This window comes from Chanos chanos, chromosome 15 (genome assembly GCF_902362185.1).
Source record: "Chanos chanos chromosome 15, fChaCha1.1, whole genome shotgun sequence".
Classification (NCBI taxonomy): domain Eukaryota; kingdom Metazoa; phylum Chordata; class Actinopteri; order Gonorynchiformes; family Chanidae; genus Chanos; species Chanos chanos.
The window spans coordinates 14,819,657-14,846,083 of record NC_044509.1 but is presented as its reverse complement, the minus strand read 5'-3'; the positions used below and the strand labels follow the sequence as shown (position 1 = coordinate 14,846,083).

Sequence of the window (26,427 nt, the reverse complement as noted above, 5' to 3'; positions counted from 1 at the left end):
AGTTTTGGAGGTTATTCAGGATCCATCCTACAGACTCATCTTTGACCTCTCTTGACTTTCCCATCTGTCTGCTCACACATGTGCTCTGGCCCCCCGTAAACACGTGCATCTCTCTCTTTCTCTCTCTCCCTCTCTCTTTCTCTCTCCCTCTCTCCCCTCTCACTTTGAACAGCTACTAGCAACTCACCTTGAAACTGACTCCAGCTCTGCGCTGTCCAGTCGCCATGGTTACAACAGCCTCTCTAAGCCCTCTGTAGCAGACGTCGTTGCTCAGGAGGGTGTGGGGAGCAGGGCACGGTGGTGTGCGGGCAGGGGGGGGGGGGGCGGGGGGGTGGCGTCACTGTGCTAATTCCACTGCATTTTCAGCCAAGAAGGCGGATTTAATTGTGTAGAGAAAAAAGAAGAGCTTGATGATGTATGTAATCAGAGAGTGGCAGGCACAAGGGCTTTTCACTTGCTGCGTGTGAGTAGATGCGTTGGTAGTGATCTTAATCCATCCTGGAGAGTTGGGCACATGGCACAGCACTCAGAGAGAGCAGCCAGTGTTGTCAGTGGACTTGGCACTGTAGCTCATCGCTGGACACGGGCTTTTCTTTCTTTCTTTTTCCTTTCTTTTCTTTTTTTAAACCAGCATCTCTTTTTTTAGAATCTCCATAAAAGATTCTTTTGGCCAGACCCAGACGAGTCTCTGTGAGAGACGATCATTTTCAAAGGAGGCAGAATTCCACTGTTTACACGAGGTCATATCCCTAGAACATTTTACAGGAGACACCTGAGTAGTCAGTGTTGAGAAATATATAAAAGAAGATAAAAAATAAATAAACAAAAATAAACAAACAAACAAAAAAGCACTAGCCTGCATGTATGAACCATAGGGGCTGATATTAACATTTGTGCAAAATGATAAGAATAGAACATTAAAACATATTAATTACGAAATGTAATATTTTTGGGGGCTATTTTTGTTTTTGTTTTGTTTTGAGCGTGTTGTTTTTTGATGGACAAGAGATTAAAATGAGAACATGTCCTCTGAAAGAGAAATTTTGGTCAGTTTTCACACGCTGTGCTTCAGTGTGATATCCAAATGCTTAAAGTAGGCCACCCAAAAAAAAAAAAACCCCATCATCACTATCTGTACTGATAAAGTTTGGCCAATTCAACATGTGCAGAGCGGGGAAAAAAGAAAAAAAAAACAGATTTGAGGGAACGCTGAAGTAGAAGAGATGTACACCCCACACACGCACACGCACACACACACACACACAGAACTCACCCATATGCCTGTGTACACACAAGTCAACCACAAGCTTTTGATTTTAAGAAGGCTTTTGAAAAGAGCGCTTGATTTTTAGTGTATCTTTGATCCGGCTTGAAAGAGAAGCCTAATGGAAAAAAAAGAGAACATTCTCCATGTCTCTGCTTTTGCAGATAAAAACAACGCAGACTCGCACAGGGCTGCGAGAAAACATCGGCGCCTGGATGTTTCGATATTTATTCCAGGGACGCACATGTATTGTGAATGTGGCGGTGAATATGTATTCATACATGTATGTATGAGGTGCATTTGGCTCTCTGCAATGCTACACTCTGTCGATGAGACCACAGTGATGTCCGCACATCAAACAGAAGAATGTCTGAACAGTGAGGAAAAGCAGAGAAAGGCAGACAGGAAAAAAGCAAAACAGTGGAAAAACAGACAGAAGGCATTAAGGATTAAGGTTTTGTTCAAAGATTTAAAGAGAGCAAAGAAACACAGATAGAAGAGAGAGGGAAAGAGAGAATAGCATGCACAGAGGAGAGGAGAGGGGAGGAAAGAAGAGAACGAAAGATGGATGAGAGAGAGGAGAACAGAGGAGACATGAACTAGAGTCACTGTCTTTCCACGGCGTCTTCCAGGGAGGGGGGGTTGGTTCAGCAGAGCGTGAAATGGGAGGGAAAGATGTGCTTACTGAGCCCGCGTGGATCTGCAGTCGCGCAATCAACACGACAGACTAGCCTGTCTCCACCGCGTAACCAACGATGTAGCGTTTAATTGTTTGTCCAAATATATCCCACCGCATTCAGAGCCAAATGAGTGTGGAGGGGAGGGGAGGGGAGGCGGAGCCAGAGAAGGGTCAGATCGCACATTATATCTACACTAAAGGGAAATGAGCAACTGTCAGCTCCTCTCTGTGTGAGCTCTGCATTCTCATTGGCTGAAGGATACCTTGGCTACAGGGCTGAGTATTGATCACTCTAGATTTGCTTAGCAAGTGAAACACATCTGATGACCCATGAAAAGATTTCTCTCTCTCCCTTTCTCTCTCTCTCTCTCTCTCTCTCTCCTGTCCCCACCCCCCCCCCCATCTCTCTCTCTCTCTCTCTCTCTCTCTCTCTCTCTCCTGTTCCCACCCCCCCCCCCCTCTCTCTCTCTCTCTCTCTCTCTCTCTCTCTCTCTCTCCTGTTCCCATCCCCCCCCCCATCTCTCTCTCTCTCTCTCTCTCTCTCTCGCTCCTGTTCCTCTCTCTCTCCGTCTGTCTTTGAGCTAACACTTGTGTATGACTGTACAGAAGAGCAGAGAGTGTGGTAAAACGCTCTCATGCAGAGTGGACTACACATGGCCCACGTTTGGCCCTGCGTGCCACTCACGCTGCCCCCTGCAGGCTGATTGTGCGTAAAGACAGTCTCATCACATGATAGATATCGGCTGTTCATTGAAAGAAATCAGAGAGAGTGAGAGTGAGAGAGAGAGGCCTGGAAACACTCTGTTCTTTGTGAGTCTTGATCAGATTGATGGCTTTTCACTTTCTCCCACAGCTGTGAGGGTGTCTATCTGTATGTTGAATCCATTCTGCTGTGTTATCGACTATATGAACTGGCCGTATCTCGCTGCGGGGCGGCGGCTTCGCTTTAGCGAGTGGCGTGGTGTTGGCCTCGCGATTATGTTTTAGCACAAATGCAATCACTGTGGCGTGCTCAGCGTCGCTGTAATGAATGGAAATTTATACCATACATCATGGGCCTCTGTCCACTCTCTCTCTCTCTCTCTCTCTCTTTCTTTCCCATTCTCTTTCTCTCTCTCTTACACACACACACACACATACACACCCCTCATCCCTGTCGCTCCGTCTTTGTAAGGTTCTGAGCAAATGTATTTAGTATGTGTGTGCATGTGCCTATGTGTTTTCTCTAGGCCTTTAATGTATGAAAAAGCTATGGGCGTTTTTGTGACTTTGATGGATGCCTAGGCTGGTCAGGAGTGTGTGGTTTGATTGGCAGGTGGTACGACACTACCCTGAGGCCTGCCTCCCCATCTTTCTTCTCTCTCTCTCTGTAATCACGGCTGATTGGAGCTGATGCAGACCTTGCCTATTGATGATAAGGGAGATGTGTGGGTTTATGCTTTTGGCCATCGCTCCCTCTCTCTCTCTCTCTCTCTCTCTCTCTCTCTCTCTCCCTCTCCCTCTCTCTCTCTCTCTATCTCTCTCTCTCTCTCTGTGTGACTCACTCCCATCTCTGTTTCTCTGTTTGTCTTCCAACGACACTGTGTATGTATCGCTCCCCTAGCTCTGTCCGATTTCACGCCTCCTTCTGAAAACCGTATTTTTTTTTTTTTTAACTCGTTTCTGGGGAAAAAATGCTGTGCAGCTGCTTGTGAACGTCTGTGAAATGGGTCCATGTTCAGAGACCAAACGGCACTGCACACAAACATCATTTACTGCCCCACATAAGACCATATGCCACATAGGGTCTGGAAACAGCTGGTGAAATGGTCATTTTAGACCGCTGACCATATAGACATTTGAATTTAAAATGAACAGGGTGTAGCCCAAATTCAGCTTTTTCTTACAACAACAACAACAACAACAACAACCCACCTGTACATTGTACATTGTGATTTAGAGTAGGAGCAGAATGACACTGTTGATGTTTGCATTTTAAAAGTTTGGGTTTTTTTTCTTCTTTCTCTCTTTCCTTTTCCCTTTCTTTCCTTTCGTTTTTTTATGACAATGACAAGGACAAAAAAAAGTCTTTTTTGACGATGAGAAATGCAGTGGCATGTGGCAGCATTTATTATGGCCCCCACGCACGTCCCTAATTAAGTGCATATTTGGCAGTGAGCAGAGTTTAATTGCTTTGAATTGTTTGGGGTAATAATGGAAGATAGTTTGTGTGCGGGGGACGCAGTTGAGACAGAGTAATTAACGGCGAACTGATCTGAATGCAGTCCTGTTCAGGAAAACGCTCATCTCGACAAGCCCACTACAGATGTGACAAACAGGTGTGCACTGCACGAAGGAGACACCTCCAGCAAGCAAACACAGAGGGAGAGAGAGAGAGTGAGCGAGCGAGCGAGAGAAAGCTGCTTTAAAAAAAAGAAAAGAGAAGACATGAGAGAGTGAGGAGGAGGACGTCTTCTGCGTGGCTCTTACCCAGGGCTGTGGACCCTGTCTCCACTTAAAATGCATGGCAGAGAAACATTGTCCTTTTTCTCTTGCGCGTGCCTGTCTGTTTTCATGCTCTCGTCGTTTTTTTTTTTTTTGTTTTTTGCTTTTGTTTTTTCATGTTTGTCCCATTCTGTATTTTACATGTTTGCTCACAGGGAAACTTGTGTTTGGTGACCTTGAATGTCCTTCAGTCCTGTGTTAGGAAACTGCTGGGAGTGAGTTTTATGAAGAGGAAAGCGTAGGTGCTAACAGAAAGCTCAGACAACCGCGATCAGACAGTGTAATAAACAATTCCCATTGATTTTGTGGTTGGTATTTTCATATTCGGCGGCCAGTTACAAACGAAGAGAACCCTGTTCTCTGGTACATTTTTACACAAGTTGCAGTGTTGTACAGAGAATGAAAAAGGTTTCCCGCCGGTATTCATCTGAAAGATCCTGTTTGTGTGGACAGGGCATTGTTGAGTTGATTCCTAGGCATTGTGTCCGTTTTAAAACGCCAGGGAGGGGAGGGTCCACATGGTGTATTGATCTCTTGGAGTTTATCAAAGGGTAAATACATCAAGCACATTTGGCTTTGTTTGCATGGTAAATGGATCCATTTGGGAATCTCAGCAGTCGCGTGTCATTCTTTTTAAATGGATACCTCTTCTTACAATTCAGGAGGGTTTTTTTTCTTTTCTTTTTTTTTTAGCTCTTTTCTGCCTGCTTTCACCAATGCTGCTCAATTAAAGCAGGACCTGGTGATCATGAGACACCCAACCCCCCCCCCCCCCACCCTGTCTCTTTCTGTCTCTTTGTCTCTCTCTCCCTCCCTCTTTCTCTGTCTATCTCTGTCAGTCTAATGTCAACCTAGAGGCATGTTGGTTTTTCTTATGTTGATCTTTGAGCCTTTTTCTCTGTTCAGCAACCACCCCCCCCCCCCCCCGCCCCCCCCTCCCCGCCTCTGCAGCTGAACAGCAAAATCCAGGGGTAAATTTACAGAGCAAAGAAGCCTTATCAGCCTTTGTTTCAGTGGTCCAGTGCTCACCTGAGGTTGATGGCCAACACATGTTTGTGTGGCTTAATCCAGCGTTTACACACACTGGAGTCATGACCTCCACGCTTATTTGAAATTTTGTTGACGAGGAGAAAAATGCGCCTTTTGTGAACAGGGTTGCCCACCCTAATCTTACTCACTGTCTCTTACCCAAATGACATTGACAAGCTGTGACATTTTGATTGACTACGGCAGCGAATGCAAGCTGAGGAAAAGTGGAACCCCCTGGACTGCGTTTCCCAGGGGGCTTTGGGAAAGTGACTGAGCAGATGGCCGTCGGGAAGAGAATGCAGCCTCTGCTCATGAAAACATAATCAGAACCAACAAAGACTCTTGTCTTGCCTCATTGATCAGTGTGTGACTGTCTGAGTGTGCATATGTGTGTGCTTATGCTGGTCTATGCATACATAAAGGAAAGATACATACAGATGTTCCTATGTTAAGAAAAAAAAATAAAGCCTCTCTCCATGATCAGAATTCAGTCTCGGGGTTGAAACCATGCTGTGCTGCACATGACGCATCTTAGATCTGCTCTTTTAGAAACCGGGTACGCCGAATTATGGCAGGATGTGCTCACAGACACACAGAGACACACACACACATACACACTCTCACAGAGTCAACAGGAAATGAGGTTACGCTGCCCAGACGTTGATCTGTCTCATCAAACGCGTGTATTCAGCGTAGCAAAGTCCAGGGAGAGAGCCATATGGTCGCCTGGCCTTATCAACCCCCCACCGTCCGTCCCTTAGTCTGACCGCGCAAATCCCCCCCCCCTCCCCCAACCCCACCCCTCGGCCCGACCCCATCAGGCCTGGAAACACTGCTAGCCTTTAGCCTGACCTCATCAACTCTACGGCCCCGTATCTCAGAGCCCAGGTCATGTTAAACCCCCCCCCCCCCCGACAAAGCCCCAACCCCTTCTCAACCTCGCTAAACCTCATTCTGCTCTCTCTCTCTCACCCTTCACTCCCTTTCTATCACATCCCTCTGTTAGGCTCTGTCATCACCAGACACAGCTCATGTAAGTGTGTTCTGGCAGGCTGTGTGAAAAGGACCAGGACCAGGCCTCGTCCCACTGTTCTCCCACAGCTCCTGCACCTCGCTTCCTTTTTCTGCCAAAGTTGTTACAGTTCTATCAGAGCGGAGGGACACCGAAAAAAAGATCACGTGACAGATCGCCTGACAGTCCTCCTTAGAACTGCCCGTAGCACGTCAGTTAAGAGACCAAGGTCACAAGGACAGGAAGTCACAAGGAAAGGAAGCACTGAAGAGAATTGGGACAGGGCCCACTCATTCACATGCTTCAGATACTTATTTGAGGAAGGTCTGGGGGGGGCCGTAGCGCTCACATGGGCCGGGCCCCGGGGTCGTTCTGGCTGTATGTCAAATATTGGGTAATTCATCCAGTCCCGGTGCGTCATGTAAAAGTGTGCGAAATATAAACAGTCAGCTTACGAGAGCGGGGACGTAGATGGACGCTTGATCTCCGCGTCTTGACTGTAGGCAGGCACAGAGAGATTCTGATGAGTGTCAAACACCAACGTTAATTATCTCTCTGCATTTCCATTTCTCTCTCTCTCTCTCTCTCTCTCTCTTTCTCTCTCTCTCTCTCTCTTTCTCTCCCTCTCTGCTCTGCTGTGAAAAGCTCCACTCTGCTTGCGTTAAGTGCTTAATCTGTGATCTCGTGTCTTGATTTGGCTCTCATAGCACAATGGGTGCAAATTACCCTAGGGAAGCGAATACGTAATTAGACCACTCTCTCTCTCTCTCCGCCGACGCCGCTGAGCAAAGCCTTTTGAAGGCCTAGATTAATGATGCAGCCTTCAATGGGCCTTTTGTCCCTCTCTGGCCTAACGTTAACTAATGACTGATCGGCCCGGCTCTGCTTGTCCTTTGCCCTCTGACCTGAGGACGTTGTTTTTGAAGCGGCTGTTTAAGAGTAAAACCGAACTCTGACACGGGTTTGCGCCGTACCTCATGAGGATGATGAGGTTGATAAGACTGTGTTGCTTTGATGCGCCAAAGGTTGTTTAATAAAAAACACGCGCAAAAGAGAAGTTGCAAGTTATTTCAAACTGGTGTTGTGGATTCACAGCACTCACAGTAGCCAAAACCACTGCACTTCATAAAAAGCAACAATACCTAACTAACTCTACTGCCAACAGGAAAAGTTCCCCAGAAATGTTGGGTGTTTCACTTTGTTTGTTTGTTTTTGTTTCTCACTGTCTCTTAATTTTAACTCTCACAACACTGACAGCTGTCCGCACAGAAGACAGTTTTATTCTTTTTTTTTTCTTCGCGTTAAGTTTCTCTACTTTATGCTCTCCGAGGTTTATGGAGCTTTGTTCACTCAGATAGTCTCATTAAAGTCACCTGCTTGCCCAGTCCTCTTGGGACTTCATTAAGTGTCCTAGCTGGCAGAGCTGAAAATTGTATGTTGTCAGTAGAGGACGTGAAGTGGATTGGTCTATAAGTTTCTGAGAGCGTCACTCTAAGCTGAGACTGCGACTGTGAGGCTCCCTCACGTGGCTCAACACTTCAGCCTCTATTGTCCCCGGCCTTGGCTCTCCTCTCTGTCGGGAGGGAGGAAGGCTGGTGCCAGGACGTGCCCAGGTCACCGCGTAACAGGGACTCCGTCCGCGCCTGGTTCTAAGACAGGGCTGATTTTTTTGTTTATAGGTTTTAGATTACATCCTCAAGGAGAGGGAATGGATTGATGGTCGTCCTGCAGGGCGATCTGATGAGTAGAAAGTGACCCCGGTCACTGGGAGTACGTGAGCTGCAGGCGGGAGTGCGCGCTCGACACTCGACGTGTCAAACAACCAGAGCTTTCCGCATGCCAAGGCGTAGACAGAGAGAGAGAGAGAGAGAGAGAGAGAGAGAGAGAGAGAGAAAACACAGTGGCACACTGGAGAACAGATGGTCAGGCCAGAGTAATCCTTCTAATATCTGACTGGAAGCAATTGGAAAAAAGGAATGAAAATCAAAATCCATGGAAGAGTGTCCAAACAGAGGTGCGGCCAGTAGAAGCAGAGATTTAGAGACAAACAGAAGTTCTGCTCTGTCTCTTAGCTTTCCCCGGATACAGCCAGATCTTCTTATGACCAACAACCAGTCTGCACAACCATCAACATCTAACCAAAATGAACCAGTATCTCTTCGTACTGCCATTTGATACGGAACGATAATTTCCAATGTCCTAACTTCTTAGTTCCTCTTATTCCAGTGCTGGATATTAGCAGCTACTTTATTATGTTCACAGATAATTATGGTAAGCCAGAGCTAGACTCGTCCCAAAGCTGTAATCCAAGGTGTACCACTGGACGACTGGACAAGGGTTAGGTGGACGAGTCCTTATCTGAGTTGATGCTGTGAAAAGTGCAGCGTTTCAGTGCTTGCGCCAAAACCAAGCAGTCGTGCCAAAGATGGTATAGATGGTGCCAGATGCCTCACTGTTTGGCTCCGTCTGTTATGGACAGGACTGCAACGCTTGCAAGAGCATAATTAGCTGCTTGCTGGTCCACTGGAACAGGCTTCCTTACACGTCCAGAGCGCTTGTACCCAACTATCCATCAAAATACTCTGTCAATTAAGTCAAACCGCTTTCTAGTTTCAAGCTGCATCACTAAATGGCATTTTTGGCAGGACACACTTATCTCTGCGTGGAAACATTTCTTCGTGCCGAAGCTTTAGTTCCAATGATTACCTTTCAATTTCTCAGGTGTCACCAACCCCCCCCCCCCCCCCCCCCCCCAAATGAAAACAACAACCTATAACTCCATTTTTAAGAGAGGTCTGCAAACACTTCAAAGCGGTTGTATGCTAACTGTCTGATACTGTGTTCGTGTGTGGTAACCCCCCCCCCCCCTTAAAAAAAAAAAGCCTTAGTTCACGTCTGTTGCTACTTCACCTTGAGGGGGAAAAAAACTCTTCTTCTTCCATTAGGACTCCAGTCATACTGGGTCTTCATGCAGGCATACTCTGTGCTCTCATGTTTGATGTGGATGAATATAGGAAGGATATTAGTCATGTTGGGGTTTTTTTTTGTTTGTCTTTTGTTTGGTTTGTTTTTTTAGCCTGGCAGAGGCTAGTTTTGAGGCACAGTAAGACAATAGGATTTTAATTTTTTTTCTTTTCGATTGCCATAGATCCAGATTTCAGCATTTATCCCCCCCCCCCATTTCTCTCTGTGCTCGTGACTACATAACTTGTAGCCGGTTGTGTCTGAGGGCTCAGCATTAGCATAGGATGAGCTAGCAGGACAGTGTCGCTAAAGCAAAAACATGAAAGTCTAAATCAGAACACGCGGCAGTGGCCTAGCCGCAAGCGTTTGTGTCTGCGTGTCGCATTCAGACATCACCAGACACAATCGTCGACGGAGACGACATCACCAAGACGGTGATGTGTATATCGGGACCAGTGAGTATCACTGAATTTAATGAGGAGTGTGATGGAATATGTTGTGCGGCTTATAGTCAGTTTTAAGTAGGTGTTGTCTGTCCTGATTTCAGCCGATATGCAGTACCAATTCAGTATTACACATGCTCTTTAATTCTTAGAATTAGTCTCTGAGATCGAAGGTGAATTACTTGTGTTAGAAATAACGTAATTGAAATATTTTCATGGCAGAGCAGAAAAGGAGCCCTAGATTCACAGGTCATTTTCAGACATTTTGCCCTTTTGGTACATAAATAGTGTTACATGAAAAACAAACAAACCAAAAAAAAAAAGAAAAAAAAGAAACCACGCAAAACAAAAGCAATGATGTGCGTAAAGGACATTGTGAAAATAAGCACCTCAGCCAATTAGCACATGACAGCAGGTCACGTCTGTGGCTGCGGAGGTCAGGGGTCAAGCAGCTTACAGGATTAAATCCAAGGCTGTTTACTAGCGCTGAAGTCATGTGCGCTTGTTTAGGTGACAAATCAAGGGTAAGTAGCCTGAGGGGAAGCCCTTTGACAAGGAAAAGGCCAACTCTGGACCAGAGAGAGGGTGACTGATGGGGTCCAAAGTACAGGAAGGGCAGAGTAGAACAGAGCCGGGTGTGTGTGTGTGCGTGTATGTGTGATGGGGGGGGAGGGGGGTGCTTGTTCTACCTCAGAGACTGCCCCTACCCTGTGTGTGTGTGTGTTTGTGTTTGTGAAGTCTACGTCCCATGGCTTCACAGGCCCAACATTCAAAGAACCCAGGGAAAGGTCAGCCTCCAGGGATGCTGTTTGGGGAGGGGGGGTGGGGGTGGTGGGGGGTCGGAGGGGGTGAGGGGTTTGGGGGCGGCACAGTGGACATCTGAAAGGAGGACTAATCGATCGCAGAGCGTGTTCAAGCTTATTGAGTTAAGAAACATTAGCCGAGACATAAGCACAAGGCAGTAATGCGCCCCGTGCCATTCTGATTGGCCCTAAAGCCTTACCAGTGTTTATTTATTTGTTTGCTTGCTTGCTTGTTTGTTTTTTTGTGTAATGATGAGAAAACAGTAGCGAGGGGGGAAAAAACAAAAAACAAAAAAAAAGCTAAAAGTGGTCTGGCTTCTCATAGTCTGATGTTTGGAGGACCCCCACCAGCCTCTGTCTGCACAGATTGCAGTCTTTTGCATCATCATGGTTGTCACACAGAAACACTTCGAAAGAACATGATCCTTGTTACTGTGCTGAGACACAGGAGAACCTTAGCCCTCAGAATGATGCACCATCGGTGGAGCGCTGAGCGACTCGAGCGAGTCCGCAAACGACGCTGAAAAACGCCGGAGGAGATGATGCCGGTTCTCTTCTCATGGGTCTTGCAAAGCTTTAATGATACAACTGGAATGTACACGCATGTAGCAATGGTTTGGATAATTGACTGTTGCTTGGCAACCTTACGTTAAACATCAGGCACTGTTATTTTCACCCATTTAGAGAGGCCCCCTCATAATCTATTGTCAGACTGTATTTTCAGCATTTTATTACAGCCAGACCGCGTTACATTTGCAAACTGTTTAGAAATGGTTGACAGTCATTCTCAAGAGCAGAATCTTAGGCTCTTTAGTTGTATATTTTTTTTCTCACTTGTACTACAACTTAGGGCAGAAATTTAGAGAGTTGTTCATCTTAGTGGGGGTTTTTTTTCTTTTCTTTTTTAACCTTTTACTGTACCACATGTTGTAGCGCTCGTCGACCTTGCGTCCAAACTAGCCATTTTCTCATGTCCGTTTTCTTGATTTCTCCTAACGGGGGGGGGGGGGGGGGGGGGGGGGGGGGGGAAATAAAGATGTTAAGATGTTTAGATATGACCGGGATATTGAGGAGGCCGTCTAATTGGGATTCTCAAAGGAAAGTAGAAATTCAATGCCAAGAGAATTAATTCTTTCTCCTCGCCTCAATGCCTGAAGGCTTTGGCTAATTTCAGCTAATGGATTGTGTATGCTAAGGATCGATACCCCTGTGCTGGCCTGGTGTAAGCATGCTCCCTGCACCCCCCCCCCCCCACTACACCGACCTGCTTATTCGATTTGGGGCGCTCCTTGTCCCTGTTCCTCCGCTGTTTTGAACAGCCAGTCACAACGCGAACGAAACGCTGGCTTAAGTTTAACGTTTCGTGCCGCAGGACAATCGCGTAGGGGAAAGACGTTTTCATAAGACAAGGGGAACAAATTGGATATTGTATTGACTCAGACCAGAGCAGAGCTCTGTGTCCTACCCGAGTCTGTAGCTAGCGCACAAGTCGTAACATTCATCTTATTATCTGATGAATAATGCTGAGCTTGTGATGTGCCTTATTTAGGCCGTGTTATTTCTCAGAAAAAAAAAGAAAAAACAAAACAAAACAAAAAAAAAACAAGCAAATCGGATTTCTCGGCCCATGTTTATTGGACTTTGGTGTTTGTCTCCTTTGGAGATGAATTAGCTTATTTCGGAAACAGCGACCAGAGTTGTTTCTGAAATAGAGTTAGAAGAGCCAGAGCTCAGTAATTGATCTGCTGAGAAATGCCGGAAAGCTTAGCGAGTGAATGAAGTCCAGCAACAGCCAAAAATTCTAAAGACAACGCAAGGACTTCGATAGCTACCAAATACCCCACAAATACAACAATTTGCCAGACATTTCTATGTGTAATAGTAGTGGAACAGAAGACCACAGAGGCCAGAGTTTTCACACTGGGGCTAGGGGAAGAGTTCTGAAATACAGAGAATAACCTATTTGTCATAGATGACTGTTTGAAGAATCGTGTAAATTCTCTGTTAACATACATTTTTTAAGTCCCACTTGATCGAGTCCCTCACAGAGCAATTAAAAGCGCTTCCAGCTATCGAGAGTCGCTGTTGAGCTATTGCAAACGACTGACTTGGCATCACGACAATGAAAGAACAGATGAAAGGAACTGGGGAAAAAAAAGAGAAGAAATAGAAACGAACAAAAAAAAAGACGAATGACTCCACACACAGCCAAATCATGAGAAACTGTGGGACTTAGTTGTATCTGTTGTATCATCTGAGGTAAAACCTGTGCATCAGCCTTCCTGTGTGGGAAGCAGACAGCCCTTGTCTCATTCTATCCCTCCCTTAATCTCCGTGCAGTAGTCAGCTCAGGGTCGTGGGGTTTCGTTAGTTTGTGTTGTTTCTGTGAATATTTGATCAGAGTTACATTGTATGACTCATTCAGCATTGGACTATGAATTGGTTTGTTTTTTGGGGGTTTGTATTTATTTTGAAATAAAATATATGTTTAGCCTTGATCACCCCTGTCAGAATCATAGTGCATTTTTTTTTTTTTTAGATGTTTTAGAAATTTACATTTTTAGTCTGTGTTCTGTCAAAATACAGTGTTTTACCATATATGAAATTTCACTGTGGTAAACAGTATTGTGTTTGCAATTTAGGGGGCTCAATTTCAATACTTTTTTTTTTTTGGAGTTCACCAAACATCCCCTGCCACGTCGTGCCAAATAATTGGTGAGATTATTGATGAGCAAACTTGATGCGATTAATCTTCCAGCTGCTAATGAGCACAAGAGCTAATGGGGTGTAAGGGGCTCTATTGAACTGACCGTCCTTAGCTCTCCCTGTCAGTGAACTGGTTATAGATTCTACATTAGACACGGTGACCGTGACAGTCTTAATGTCTCACACCATCTCACTCTACCATTCCTACATTCGCATGCTCGCACTCCATCTAGATTTACGATTTTTTTTTTTCCCCCACCCCGGTCAGACTGAGCGTCATTTTTCAAACCGTGATTTTTGATGACGGAGCGCTGCCAGAACACTTGTACGTTCAGCTTGTGGGTTACTTACAGTGTGTTTTACAAGACTGGCTCTAGCAAAGGCTTCTCTCTGGTCTTTGGGGTTGTGACTGTAAAAAATTCATTTAATTTCCCTTTTTTAAGCAAGTGATGCCTTTACAGGGCCCCTAGAGTGTTCATTAAAAACAAGGTCACGGTTGAATGTTTTGCCAAAGTTTGATGAATTACTGACATCAACTGATAATTGATTAGGAAGAGGGCAGGTGAAGTGATTATTTTAAAGAATGAATATTCTGTATATGAAGAGTCAAAACTGAAATAACGCCCTCTTTTTTAACCATTACCATTCAACAGTAGATAAAGATAGCCAACATTTGTCTCCGTTGACAACAATCTACAAAAATGTTCAAACTTCTAATGTGGCTCCTGTGGTAACCTTCTCGGATCGGACATAAATCGGATATAACCCTACAGACTCGATCAGCATTTCCTGCCTCTCCTCAAACACACAGAAACTCTGGACAGAGCTACTTATGCTTGTGGTTAGCGCTGGCCATTCCATAAACTATCATTTGCCGAGCGTCGAGTCTTTATTTCAAGATGCCCACTTTATTTACCCCGCGGTACGGTTTAGCATCGGGGGCTAGCCAATTTCATGCCTGTTGAGCTATGAGAGTAATACCATTGATTATTGTTTGCAGCGAAAGTAGAATCTCTGATTGTTTTCTATGTTTTCTGTGCTCTCCGTGGAGCTCTTTGAACCAATAGGAGGAAGTGTGTGTATCTGGGTGTGTGTCTGTGTGTGTGGGGGGGTTTAAATATGCTATTACCTCCCTGTCTGCTGGCGGCGGAAAATGACCCTCTCATAGGGCAATCAGTGTTTATCACAGTGACACTGCTGCTCTCTGCTCTGTTCCTGATCAAACAGCCTTTCTTAATAATATTCTCTCTCTCTTTCTCTCTCTCTCTCTCTCTCCCGCCTCCACTCTCTCTCCTCTATCCATCCATCCGTCCATCCATCTGTCCATTCACCCATCCATCTTAATAATTCTCTCTCTCTCTCTGTTTCTCTTTCTATCCATCCGTTCACAACTCTGCATCACTCTTTTCCTTGAACAATTCCCTCATTCCTTACTCTCTGTGTCCCTCCCATCTGTCTTCCTCTCTGTCCTGTCCTCTTTTCATCCTCTCTCCACCTCTCTCTCTCCCTCTCTCTCTCTCCCTCCTTCTCCTGTCTCTCTGTGATCCAGCTGGTCGGTGGCGAGTTTGACCTGGAGATGAACTTCATCATTCAGGATGCGGAGAGCATAGCCTGCATGGTGGAGCTGTTGGAGCACTGTGACGTGACGTGCCAGGCCGAGATCTGGAGCATGTTCACAGCCATCCTGCGTAAGAGCGTACGCAACCTGCAGACCAGCACCGAGGTGGGCCTCATCCAACAGGTCCTGCTCAAGATGGGCTCTGTCGACGACATGATCGCAGGTAAGAGCTTTACGCTTAGGCTACTCTATGACTGTCGTGACCTTTGGATCCAGAAAATCCTTGAAAGCTTTTTTCTTCTTCCTGTGGGCATGTTATACCCCTTTGTCTGATGCCTTTGATACCCTGGATGTTTGTGTTTGTGTGTTTTAATGTCAAGTGGGTCTTGTAAAGTTGTTAAAGATTTAAAGTTGATTTTGCTTAGGCAGCTAATGAAAATCTCATGGGATTTCAAAATGTAAACAGAAAAAGGGGGGAAAAAAAGAACATTGTTGAACACTGGTCTATTGAAGTAACATAAGAAGAAGAAATCACATGGACTGTTTAATTACAACGAGGCAGCCAAACTAGGTCCATATGTCAACAAGGGTGAACGTCCTGTTTAATTAGCCCTGTATTGACTGAATTACTTACCACTTTTTATTGAGGCTTTGGTTATTTACTTTGTCTTTTCCCAGGAGAGGACTTAGTCATTTCAAATGAAGAAATTTCTTAGATGAAGTTAATTACATACCCCCCCCCCCCCCCCCCCCAAAAAAAAACCTGATTGACAGCTGTGATCTGGGCGGTATTGTTTGCGTGTTGAGTGAGAGGCAGCGAAACGCACGATGTACCACGCTTTTATTGTGCCGTGCAGTTTTGTGTCTTGGTGTCATAAAAACGGTTTCGGTTTCTCTCTCCACAGCTCGTTTTGTGTTCTGTGGCCAATATGTCTATATAATTACGGCTAGTGGACCGTACAATTCATTTAACGCTGTGCTAATGTGTAAAATTGTCTCTGTAAGCACATATCTGAAACAGCCCTTCTCTCTCACACACACTGTCCTTGACTGATCCACATAGGAGGAATCATTTCGGTATTAATCTCTTTAGAACTCTTCATATCCCATTTCCTTTTGTTCAATTTAAAGAAGATTTGCGACTTTTACACATTATGGGATAGCGTATTATAAAAACGTCTTCGCTCTTTTTGCCGTTAATTTTTTTCCCCCGAACGATTTCGAATGATTTCCTCAGCTGTACATCAGTAATATTATCCGAGAACGTGTTACTCGGCTCGTGAAATGGTCTTTTTTTTTTTTCTTTATCTCTCTGCTGTGTTTTGAGTGCGCTGCTGTCTTTAATCGCTCTTGGATTGATTGTAATACGTTTTCGAGTAATAGTAGACCTAGTAAGAACACTGGTCTAGCATCAAGGCTGTATTAGGTCAGCGAGCTGTGCCGCAGCTGAGAGAGCAGTCCTTTCCTTTAGGCACCCATTGGTAAGTGTCAAAGGCCTGTGTGCTAAATGTGTGGGCTTCTAAATCTCCCACTGGACCGCTCTGAAGAAACCTACGGTCTTGTTGCTAAGCTTGCGGTCCGTTAGCACGACCTGTTAGCGTTTACAGCCTCGCAAAACTCATGGTTTGAATCCCTAACGCTGCGCATTTCTGTTGCATCAACGGAGAAACACATTAGCGTGGCAGCTGGTGTTGAACGAACGCTGTGCTCTGCAGGTTGTATTATTTCTGTCTAGGGCACTGTGTCTGTCTGTGATGAACATGCTCATATTGGAATGAGTAAATGAGTTGAAGTGAGGTAAATCCGTCCTAGCGTGTTAGCGCAGCTGCAGGGGAATGTGAATGAAGTGCTATCATCCTGAAGGTTCATCCTGAGCTTAATGCTTATGACACCAGCTCACCTCATAAAACCTGCAGACCTTGGCCAAGCCAGTGCTGATTCATAATGCTTTTTCTCACCCTCACTCTCTTTTTTCTGTCTGTCTCCTCTCTCTTTCTCTCTCTCTCTCTGTCTCTCTCTCACACACACACACGCACACCTCTCTCTCTCTCTCTCTCTCTCTCTCTCTCTCTCTCTCTCTCTCTCTCTCTCTCTCTCTCTCTCTCTCTCCAGATCTGTTAGTGGATATGCTTGGAGTTCTGGCCAGTTATAGTATCACGGTGAAGGAGCTGAAGCTTCTATTCAGCATGTTAAGAGGAGACAATGGAGTGTGGGTGAGTAATGTACGACGCTGAGCTATTGGGAGCTGAAGTGGGCAGCCACTGATACCTCAGCATCAATACCCGAGTCTCTCCCAGCGTGTCCCAGAGGGGCGCGGCCAGTGATCTCCTGTCCGCAGGCCCACTCAGGGACAGATGTGTTGTGGGTTAGCCTGTGTATTGATCCTCTGTGTACAGTGGCAGGCAGGAGTGACTGATAAGAGCAGTGAACCACAGAAATGGTATCGATGGTGATTAAGTTGCAGATGAAATGTAGAGATCTATCTATCTATCTATCTATCTATCTATCTATCTATCTATCTATCTATCTATCTATCTATCTATCCATCTATCTGTCTTTCTATCTATCTATCTATCTATCTATCTATCTATCTATCTATCTATCTATCTATCTATCTCTCCATCTATCTGTCTATCCCCTCTTCACCTTTATATGTTTTGTTTCAGTGAAGTGTTCCTTCCTGTTTGCTACTCCACTATCTTGGCTCATCTTTTTTTGTTTGTTTGTTTTTTTGACTCTTTTCTTCCTCTGCACCGTGTAGCCGAGGCATGCCATCAAACTGCTGTCAGTGCTAAACCAGATGCCCCAGAGGCACGGCCCAGATACCTTCTTCAACTTCCCCGGACGCAGTGCAGCGGTGAGTCGCAGCGCACTGGTTTTTAACCCTTTCCCTTCAGGAAGAGTGGAAGTCTCCTCTCTACGCACAGCATTCTGAACGGTCTGTCGCACCGTGTGACGCAGGGAGGTCGGAGTGACTGTTCAAGCCGTCGTCATTTAGCGTGACGGAACAGTCCGAAAACACGCCGCGAATATACACGTCACGTCCCATCAGAATCCACACACACCTTCGGCACATAAGTAGTCTCATCGTGTGTTACTAAGAGTGAGATTTCTTACAAATCTCGACCGAACCATCTGTCTAGGGAATTTATTTTACGTTTTTTGGCTCAGTTAATGATTGAATGTGAGAAGCTGCCGACTCATTTTGCTCTCTCTGGTTTTCTCTTTGTGTGACTAGGCTATCGCTCTGCCTCCCATTGCTAAGTGGCCTTACCAAAACGGCTTCACTCTCAACACATGGTTTCGAATGGACCCACTCAACAACATTAACGTAGATAAGGATAAACCCTACCTGTACTGGTGAGTACACCTGATAGTAGTTTTCTTAAGATCACAGTGGAAGATCTCACTGATCTCAAAAGTCTAAGACTGTAAAGTTGTTGGCCCCAGAAGGTGGACTAGAGAAGAGTGTGAATACTTACATGTCCTAAAGACTTGATAATGGGCTCACAGATTTTATATATATATATATATATATATACATATACATATACACACACACACACATACATACATACATACATATATATATATATATAGAGAGAGAGAGAGATAGATGTATGTATATATGTGTGTGTGTGTGTATGTATATATATATATATATATATATATATATATAAAATGAGAAACGCTGGAGTCTCTCTCATTAGTCCTGACCTTCCATATTATTACTCTGTTCTGTAAGGATGTAAACTGAAGAAAAATATCCTTTTTGTTTTTTACGTTCCATAATCAGCATATAAATGTCAGTGCTGTAGGATATCTTTAATTGCTTGAAGCTGCCCATGATCTGTAGCAGTTTTGGTCTCAAACGGGCAAAGATAATTATCATGCAGCGTAAAAAAACCCTTTATGTCAGGCTGTAAAAACATTATGATATGTACTCATGTTATACAATGCAGCAAACTTGGGGGTTTTTTGCCCCCTCCTCTCCCTTAAATATTGTTAGTTTCCCTTTTCTTCGCAACAATCATGTAACAGAGATGAAAATATGAATTTGCAACTAGTGTCTAGCAATAGCATGACATCCTGGCTGTTAATGGTAAATAAATATTTACTGATTTTTTTTTTTTTTTTACAAAGTAAGCAGTCTTTGCCCATGATGGATTGTGTGGAGACTGTACTGAGTCTTTGGTATCTTAGGATTACCTCTTCCACTCTCCACCTCAGAGAACTGAGAGGCACTGACCGTGCAGGAATCAGCATGTAATCCTGTTTCCTGCCCCCCCCCCCCCCCCCCCCCCAATCCCCCCACCTACCCTTCCCTCCTCTGTTACCGTGGTGAGCTTGGTGGAGCTCTGCCATTGGCTTAGTGAGGGAGCCCTGCTTTTCGGCCTGCCCCCGATAACCCAGTGTCCTTATCGTCAGCTTCCAGCTTCCACCATGACAACAGCCGTCCTGCTTCATGTTTGTCCTGCAGTCTGTGATAAAACAGAACACACTCGCGCGGAATGTACAACACACAGAATTCTGCTTCTAGAATTCACTTATGCGAAATGCTCTTTTTTTTTTCTTTTTTTTTTCTTTTTTTTTTTTAAATGCAGCTCTCATCAGTCCTGTAGATTCAAAACAAGACATTGTACTCGTCATTGAAGAAAGAATGGCCAAAAAAAGAAAAAAAAAAACCCAGACAAACAAAAATAAGAATTTTTTATTAGAATTCTTGCTGAGCTGTGCAGGAGAGAGAGCGAGAGAGACAGAGAGAGGGAGAGGGAGGTGGAGAGAGAGAGGGAGAGGGAGAGGGGGCGGCAGGAGCAGTGAATGAAAATAGAAGCCCCACTGCTTTGCAGTATGTTCTTAAATTTGCAGTGGGGTCAGATTGACTCTTCCTGTGCACGCTTCACGCACGCCAGGCCTTGAGCGCTGTTTTATCTTTTCTCTCCCCTTTAGTTTTCGCACCAGTAAAGGAGTTGGCTACTCTGCACATTTCGTCGGCAACTGTTTGATAGTAACATCATTGAAGTCGAAGGGGAAAGGCTTCCAGCATTGTGTGAAGTATGACTTCCAGCCGAGGAAGGTAAGTGCTGATTAGAAGGGAGGAACAGGACACATGTGGTAGTTTCCTCAGGGCCGTCGGTTCTAAAGGTTCTCAGAAATACTGTGGGGCTGAAGGGTTCACATGTTCTAGGCAGAGCGTATTCTATAATCCTCACTCGATGACGGAAATCCCGCCATTTCTCTTTAATTATGAGGAGATGATTTAGCGAGCGCCTGTGATTAAAGGGGTTTATTGATATTAGGTTGCTAATATTCATGCTGTGTCCATATTGTCTGGCTAATATGTCAGTGCTCAGTGTGACACATCTCAAAACCGCGATGTGTGAGATTGAGCCCAGGGTTAATCTGTTAATTATAACGGATTATATTTTATATTATATTTTATATTTTTAACTGGTTTTCAGACGAAAGTCCTGGAAATCTGTGTTATGGATGTCACGCCTGCAGGACAGTCAGGCCATGGCACTGGAGCTTGGAGTGTGTGTGTGTGTGCGCGTGTCTTGTTTTTACACTGTTCGGTCCAGTGTAACAACACTGCGGATTGCTTGCCAAGGCCGCAGACGGACAGACAGACAAGGAGACACACACACACACACACACACTCACACATACACAATCAGTGGTTGAGATGAGATTTCTGTTTATGCTCTAACACCTTTTATACTGGCCTCTGGGGGGCAGCAGCTGGTCAAATCACCCCTCCCCCCCTTTCCTATTGCCAACCCCACCTGCTCTGTGCTGTCCTTTACTGCAGGGATGTTTCCTCTCTCTCTCTCTCCCTCTCCCTCTCTCTCTCCCTCTCCCTCTCTCTCTCTCTCTCTCTCTCTCTCTCTCTCTCTCTCTTTCCCCTCTCTGCCCATCTGCTGCTGCCACTGATCCAGAACTATACCTCTACACCTGAAGCTTCACTCACTTGTTAGCTCCTCTGCACATTGACTGTTAGAGCTAAAAATAAAATGCGGGGAGTTATGTTTGCCGTCGGATGACGGATCCCAGCTTCTCTGTCCCACTGCGGTGTCAGAGAGCAATCCATCCCAGTAGCATCTGGTGGGTTCCCTCTACCCCCCTTTTTTTTTTTTTTTTCTTTTCTGTCATCCCTAAGGGATTGTATTGGCCCAGTAACACGCACTGTTAAACAACAAATGAAAATTAATTTGGCAGAGAACGTTTGGATATGATATCTTATGCGGCGTCAATCCGAGAGGAGGAAAAACGGCAGGATTGCCAATTAAAAATGAGTACTGTGCCCCCCCCTCCCCCCCAGGAACCAAGTCAGCCACCTCCTCACCCCACACACCGCACCCCCCCCCCCTCCTCTCTACACGGCTGTAAAACAGGTGCTCTGAGGTTGTGGAATGTGCTCTCTGCTTAACAATGAAGCTGCCTGCACAGCCAATTAGCACGCTGCCTTGTTCTCCGCTCCAAACAGCTCTCCCCTGTGTCTACGTGTACGCGTGTTAAGGGAAAGGGGCATTGTTTTAATCAGCCGCTTTGTTACGCGAGCTCTCGATTTACAAAATAAAAGAAAAGAAAAAAAAGAGTGTATGTGTGCTATACGGTAACCGTAGAGAGGGAATTGAAAAAGAGAGAAATGTAATAGTGCTCTCTGAGAAGTCTTACTCACCTCAGAGTACAAGGCTTGTTGTTGAGGGTCAGATCTTTGTTAAGCCTGAATTGTCTGTTATTTAATACATCATCCAGGCACTCTCAGAGGCCGACTACTGTACCCGTGCATTTTCGAATGTTTCCTCTTCCTCTTTCCATATTTGGAAGTGATATTCCGTTTTACAGGCGTTTTATACGCTACATTGGAAGAGCAGAGCCGTATTTTCCTACAGCCAAGTTCGGTGCGTCTTAACCGACGTTAAAACCTCGTTTTGGCTTCACGACGGCGCTGAGCTCAGTTCATCTTCTCTTTGCCCCAGCAGGCAGAGCTAAGATGGCCTCTCGTGAAACGTTATAGAAACACTCAAAAGCTGCCCGAAACGGAAGACGACAGTGACGCCAGGCAAATCCCTGTCCCCTGCCAACCTGTACTCTTGCCCCCCCACACCCCTAAACCCTCTTATGTACATGCCAGCACTCCCATGTCGCGCCCCCCCCCCCCCCCTCAGCTTCTGCATCTTAAAAAGAAAAAAAAAAGTGTCAAGAATGAGTTTCTTGAGGAAGAGCCCCCCCGCCCCCGCCCCAAGATACTCTCTCATTATTTTGATTTTTTTCTTTTTTTCTGGTCATAGTCTCCTCATCAGAGCACTGTAAGGCACTCTAACAACATTTTCTTCATATTTTCTTCAATCCTAAGCATTGCCAATTATCACTTGCCCTCATAATTCTCAGAGGATCTCTCAAGTGGCTTATGTTTCTCTGTCTTCAATCTCTGTTCCGATTTGTAATTAATGCCTCAAAGCTGACTTTTTTTTCTTTTTTCTGCACATTGAACATCAAACACTGTGGCTGTGTTTGAATGTATTTAGCATTTTGTTCAAAATCATCTTACACTGTGATACAGAGAGAGAGAGAGAGAGTGTGTGTGTCTGTGTTTGGGATACAGACACTTGGCTAAGGTCTCTTGGGATTGTGGCTTCTGATTGGTTCATCAAACCCAGGTCTCCGGACACATCTCCACTCAGAATTACAGTTTGACTGTTTTATTGTTTTTGGGGGGTGGGGGGAGGGGGGGAGCTTTTTGCACAGCGGGGACAGAACGAGGTCAATCTTTTTAGATCATAAGGATCTCTCCAAGGGTTCATTTAAACCCTCAAATCTCGTGAGTGAGATGCTGTTACATTTTACACTGCAGGCTGACTTTGACTTTACATTAAGTTAAGACGCCCCCAGTCCTCACCCCTCTACCTCACTGAAAATTGTCACCTGATCATGCACAAGTCTAGCACAGTAGATGGCCAATGTTTAACTCACCGAGGGGAAAAAATAAGCGAGTCAGTAAACAGGTGATGATACTCATGTTCGCCCTCTAGTGGTGTACAGGGGTGCTGTGTCATAGAACGAAGACTTTCAGTGGCTTTGTGATAAGCATCTCAACATTTTTCCTTTCTTTTTTTCCCCCCACAGTGGTACATGATAAGCATTGTTCACATCTACAACCGCTGGAGGAACAGCGAAATACGTTGCTACGTCAACGGACAGTTAGTCTCCTACGGCGACATGGCCTGGCACGTCAACACCAACGACGTAAGGGCCTCACGTCCAATCAGCTGTTTATGTTTTGCTTTTCTCTTTTCTCATGGACCAATGGAAAATCAGCTTTTTGCCTGCCTCACACAGGAGACGTTTAAGTTGTTACACTCTAAATAAAATAATAATAGGATTAATAAAAATGATGACGCTGTAGCTTTAACTGTCTCATATAAATGTCTGTTTATCTCTAGGGTTCTCTCTCTCTGTGTTGTTAAAAAAAAAAAAAGAACAGTGGTGTAGAGGGAAAAGAAGCGAAAGTGTGAGGTGGAGGAGAGAGAGAGAGACAGAGACAGAGAGAGAGAGCACAGCAGCAGTAGCAGAGGGAATAATGGATTGACTTTTGTTTCTGGTGCGTGTTCATACAAGTGAGACAAAGTAGCTATATATAAAGTGCCAGTGGTGACTGGTGAGTGGAGACTTGGTGCACACTGAGATATATGAGACATCTGTTAGAGGTAAGGAGAGTCCGTGTGGCCCAGCTAGCACTTACAGAGAAACCGATTATGTGATGACCTGATGTAAACGCAGATTAGAACTAAATAAACAATGGTTATTCTGCGCTGTAGCTTTAACTGCTCTTAAGTGTTTGTTTTTGGGGCTCTTTATCGTTTTTTTTTTTCTTTCTGTCTTTCTCAAGCCCTATCTTTGGTTATCCTTTTTTTTTAAGAGAGTTTCTAATGACTACTTCAACGCTGTCATCTAACTCTGCCCACACTTCATGTGTTGCTTTGTTTGAAAAGGTTACAATGTTATTTTTTCTCCTTCCTGTTGAGAGCAGGCTATAATTCCTCTGTGTTCTCTCTCTCTCTCGCTCTCTCTGTTTTTCTCTCTCATTCTCCAATTTTCTCTTTCTCTCCCTCTTTCTATCTCTCCTTCTCCCGCTCTTGCTGCTCTCTCTCTCTCTCTCTCTCTCCCCCTCTTGTATTGCAGAGTTACGATAAATGCTTCCTGGGCTCGTCGGAGACGGCTGATGCTAACCGGGTCTTCTGTGGCCAGCTGGGGGCCATTTATGTGTTCAGTGAAGCTCTGAACCCTGCACAGATTTTCGCCATACATCAGCTGGGTCCTGGTTACAAGGTAGCGTATGCACGGCCAGCCACAGATCCATTTCGCATCTGAAGCGGGGGGGTGATCTTTCTCAGTCGACAGCTGTGCTGGACATCGCACATGAGATGTTTCAACTGGCTTTTTTTTTTTCTTTTTTTTTTGTTTCAAAAGCTGCATTGAACTGTAAACACAGAGGAGGAATAAAAAAGGTGTTCTGTTCTGAGAACAGGTGGTGTGAGGCATGCTTGTAGATAGGTAGGAGAAAACTGGAGGCCGAGAGCTGCAGCAGATTTGAGTGATATGACATTGTGGGGTTATTTTTTTTCCCCCCTCCCTCTCTAGGTGACTCTGACCTTTCTCTGAGAGCTCTGTCTAAGCCTTACTTTGAGTCTCACCATGCACCCAACGCTCAAAAACAAATAGAATTCGAGTCATATCGTTGGATTTGTGCCCGGAACGAGTCTACGCTGCAGTGGGCGGGGATGGAGTATCCCACGGCGACGGTGATGCTCCGCCTCCAGTAGCAGTCTCCCAGGCAGCCGTGTTTTTCCATGAGGATAGAGCTCATTCTGTAGGAGGCCAGGCATATCTCTCTCTCTCTCTCTCTCTCTCTCTCTCTCTTGCTACTGGCTTCATCACACGCTGCCATTTCCCTAGCAGTTTGCCTGAAGCCTGCGCCCCACAGACACCCCCCCCCCCTCTCTTTCCCTCTCTCTCCCTCTCTCTCTCTCTCTCTCTCTCTCTTTCTCTCTCTCTCCCCCCCCCCTCTCTCTCTCTCTCTCTCTTTCTCTCTCTCCCTCTCTTTCTCTCTCTCTCTCTCTCTCTCTCCCTCTCTCTCTCTCTCTCTCTCTCTCTCTTTCTCTCTCTCCCTCTCTCTCTCTCTCTCTCTCTCCCTCTCTCTCTCTCTCTCTCTCTCTCTCTCTTTCTCTCTCTCCCTCTCTCTCTCTCTCTCCCTCTCTCTCTCTCTCTCTCTCTCTCTCTCTCTCTTTCTCTCTCTCCCTCTCTCTCTCTTTCTGCTCTGCAGGCACCCCCTCTCTCCAGGCTCCATCTCCTCAGTTCGTCCATAATCGCCTCCGACATGCCGGGGGGGCCTGCGATTGGGCAGTGCGCTTAGGGCAGGCTGTTTATGTGTCTGATTGCCGGGCTGGATGATGGGGGAGAGGGCAGAGTGGCCACGTGGTAATTAGCGGACTCGGATGGAAACACAAACGCAGGGCTGTTCAGCACGGCGGAGCTGAGAAACAGATAGATGATCGGTGTTAATGGACCACGTCAGTGTCCGAAATTGGAAGGCCTATTAGAAGTGTTGTTACGGTGCAGAGAGAAAGAAGGGGAAATTAAAGCCGTCGGATTTGATTTTTCATGGTGGAGAAAACCGCTATGGAAGCACATACGTTTAAAAGTCTCTCTGTATTGCCCTTATGTGTTGATCAGGAGATAAGAAGGTGTTAGATTGTTAATGAGGCTGGAAGAAAATAAACATTGATTTTGACTATTTGCTCAAATAGTATTTCAAACTAAAAACATTTTTTCAGCGAATGCAATCTACTACCAATAATGATGGTCATGTCTGACGTGTAGGCAATGCGTCAATGTGAGAGATGCTAGCCAATCAATGATATTACTTTAGTATATCACTCTTTTGTACATCTGTAAATTAATTTACGCCCTTAAGTGTCCTTTGACTGCTTCACTCGGAAATCCGAGATAATAATTTCCTTTTGATCACACAGTCTGTGTCTGAGGCGACAGAGTCATTAAACGGGAGGCTTTGCCGGGATGCGGTCTTGCTTCATCCTGCCTCCAGAAAGGGGGATCTACTCTAGCTGGCTAATGCTGGGATTATTAGGTGACAAATAACATGCCGCCAAAAGCAGGTTGATCGGGGCAGCCAAGCACTTGATTAAACTGCTTCGTAGAAAAATAGTGATGCTCGGTAAGCGTGTAATTCCTCTGGAACTCTTCTCCTGTGACACTGCTGCACATTGAGTTAAACTCATCTGAGCGAGCGTCTCTCTCTCTCTCTCAGTCATATCTTGTGCTTTTAATTATTCATGCGCGCTGCCTCCGCGGAAACTTTCCCGCTCTTGATTGCTGTTCGTACGAATTGCAGAGGACGAATCAAAAGGAGAGGAGATGTAGATTATTCATTGGAGTGTGGGCAGACGGGGGAGAATGTATG

General features: G+C 45.3%; 1 protein-coding gene across 4 annotated transcripts in view; it reads left to right on the top strand.

Moving 5' to 3' along the window:
• The window catches only part of nbeaa (neurobeachin a), a 104,148-nt gene that overhangs the window by 29,681 nt on the left and 48,040 nt on the right, over positions 1-26,427 (top strand). For all 4 annotated transcript variants that reach the window (XM_030792372.1, XM_030792373.1, XM_030792371.1 and 1 more), the window contains exons 2-8: positions 14,934-15,165; positions 17,055-17,155; positions 17,704-17,799; positions 18,181-18,302; positions 19,893-20,019; positions 23,073-23,192; positions 24,129-24,275. In XM_030792372.1, the coding sequence (XP_030648232.1) occupies positions 14,934-15,165; positions 17,055-17,155; positions 17,704-17,799; positions 18,181-18,302; positions 19,893-20,019; positions 23,073-23,192; positions 24,129-24,275 (945 nt within the window). The remainder of the gene's footprint in view (positions 1-14,933; positions 15,166-17,054; positions 17,156-17,703; positions 17,800-18,180; positions 18,303-19,892; positions 20,020-23,072; positions 23,193-24,128; positions 24,276-26,427) is intronic.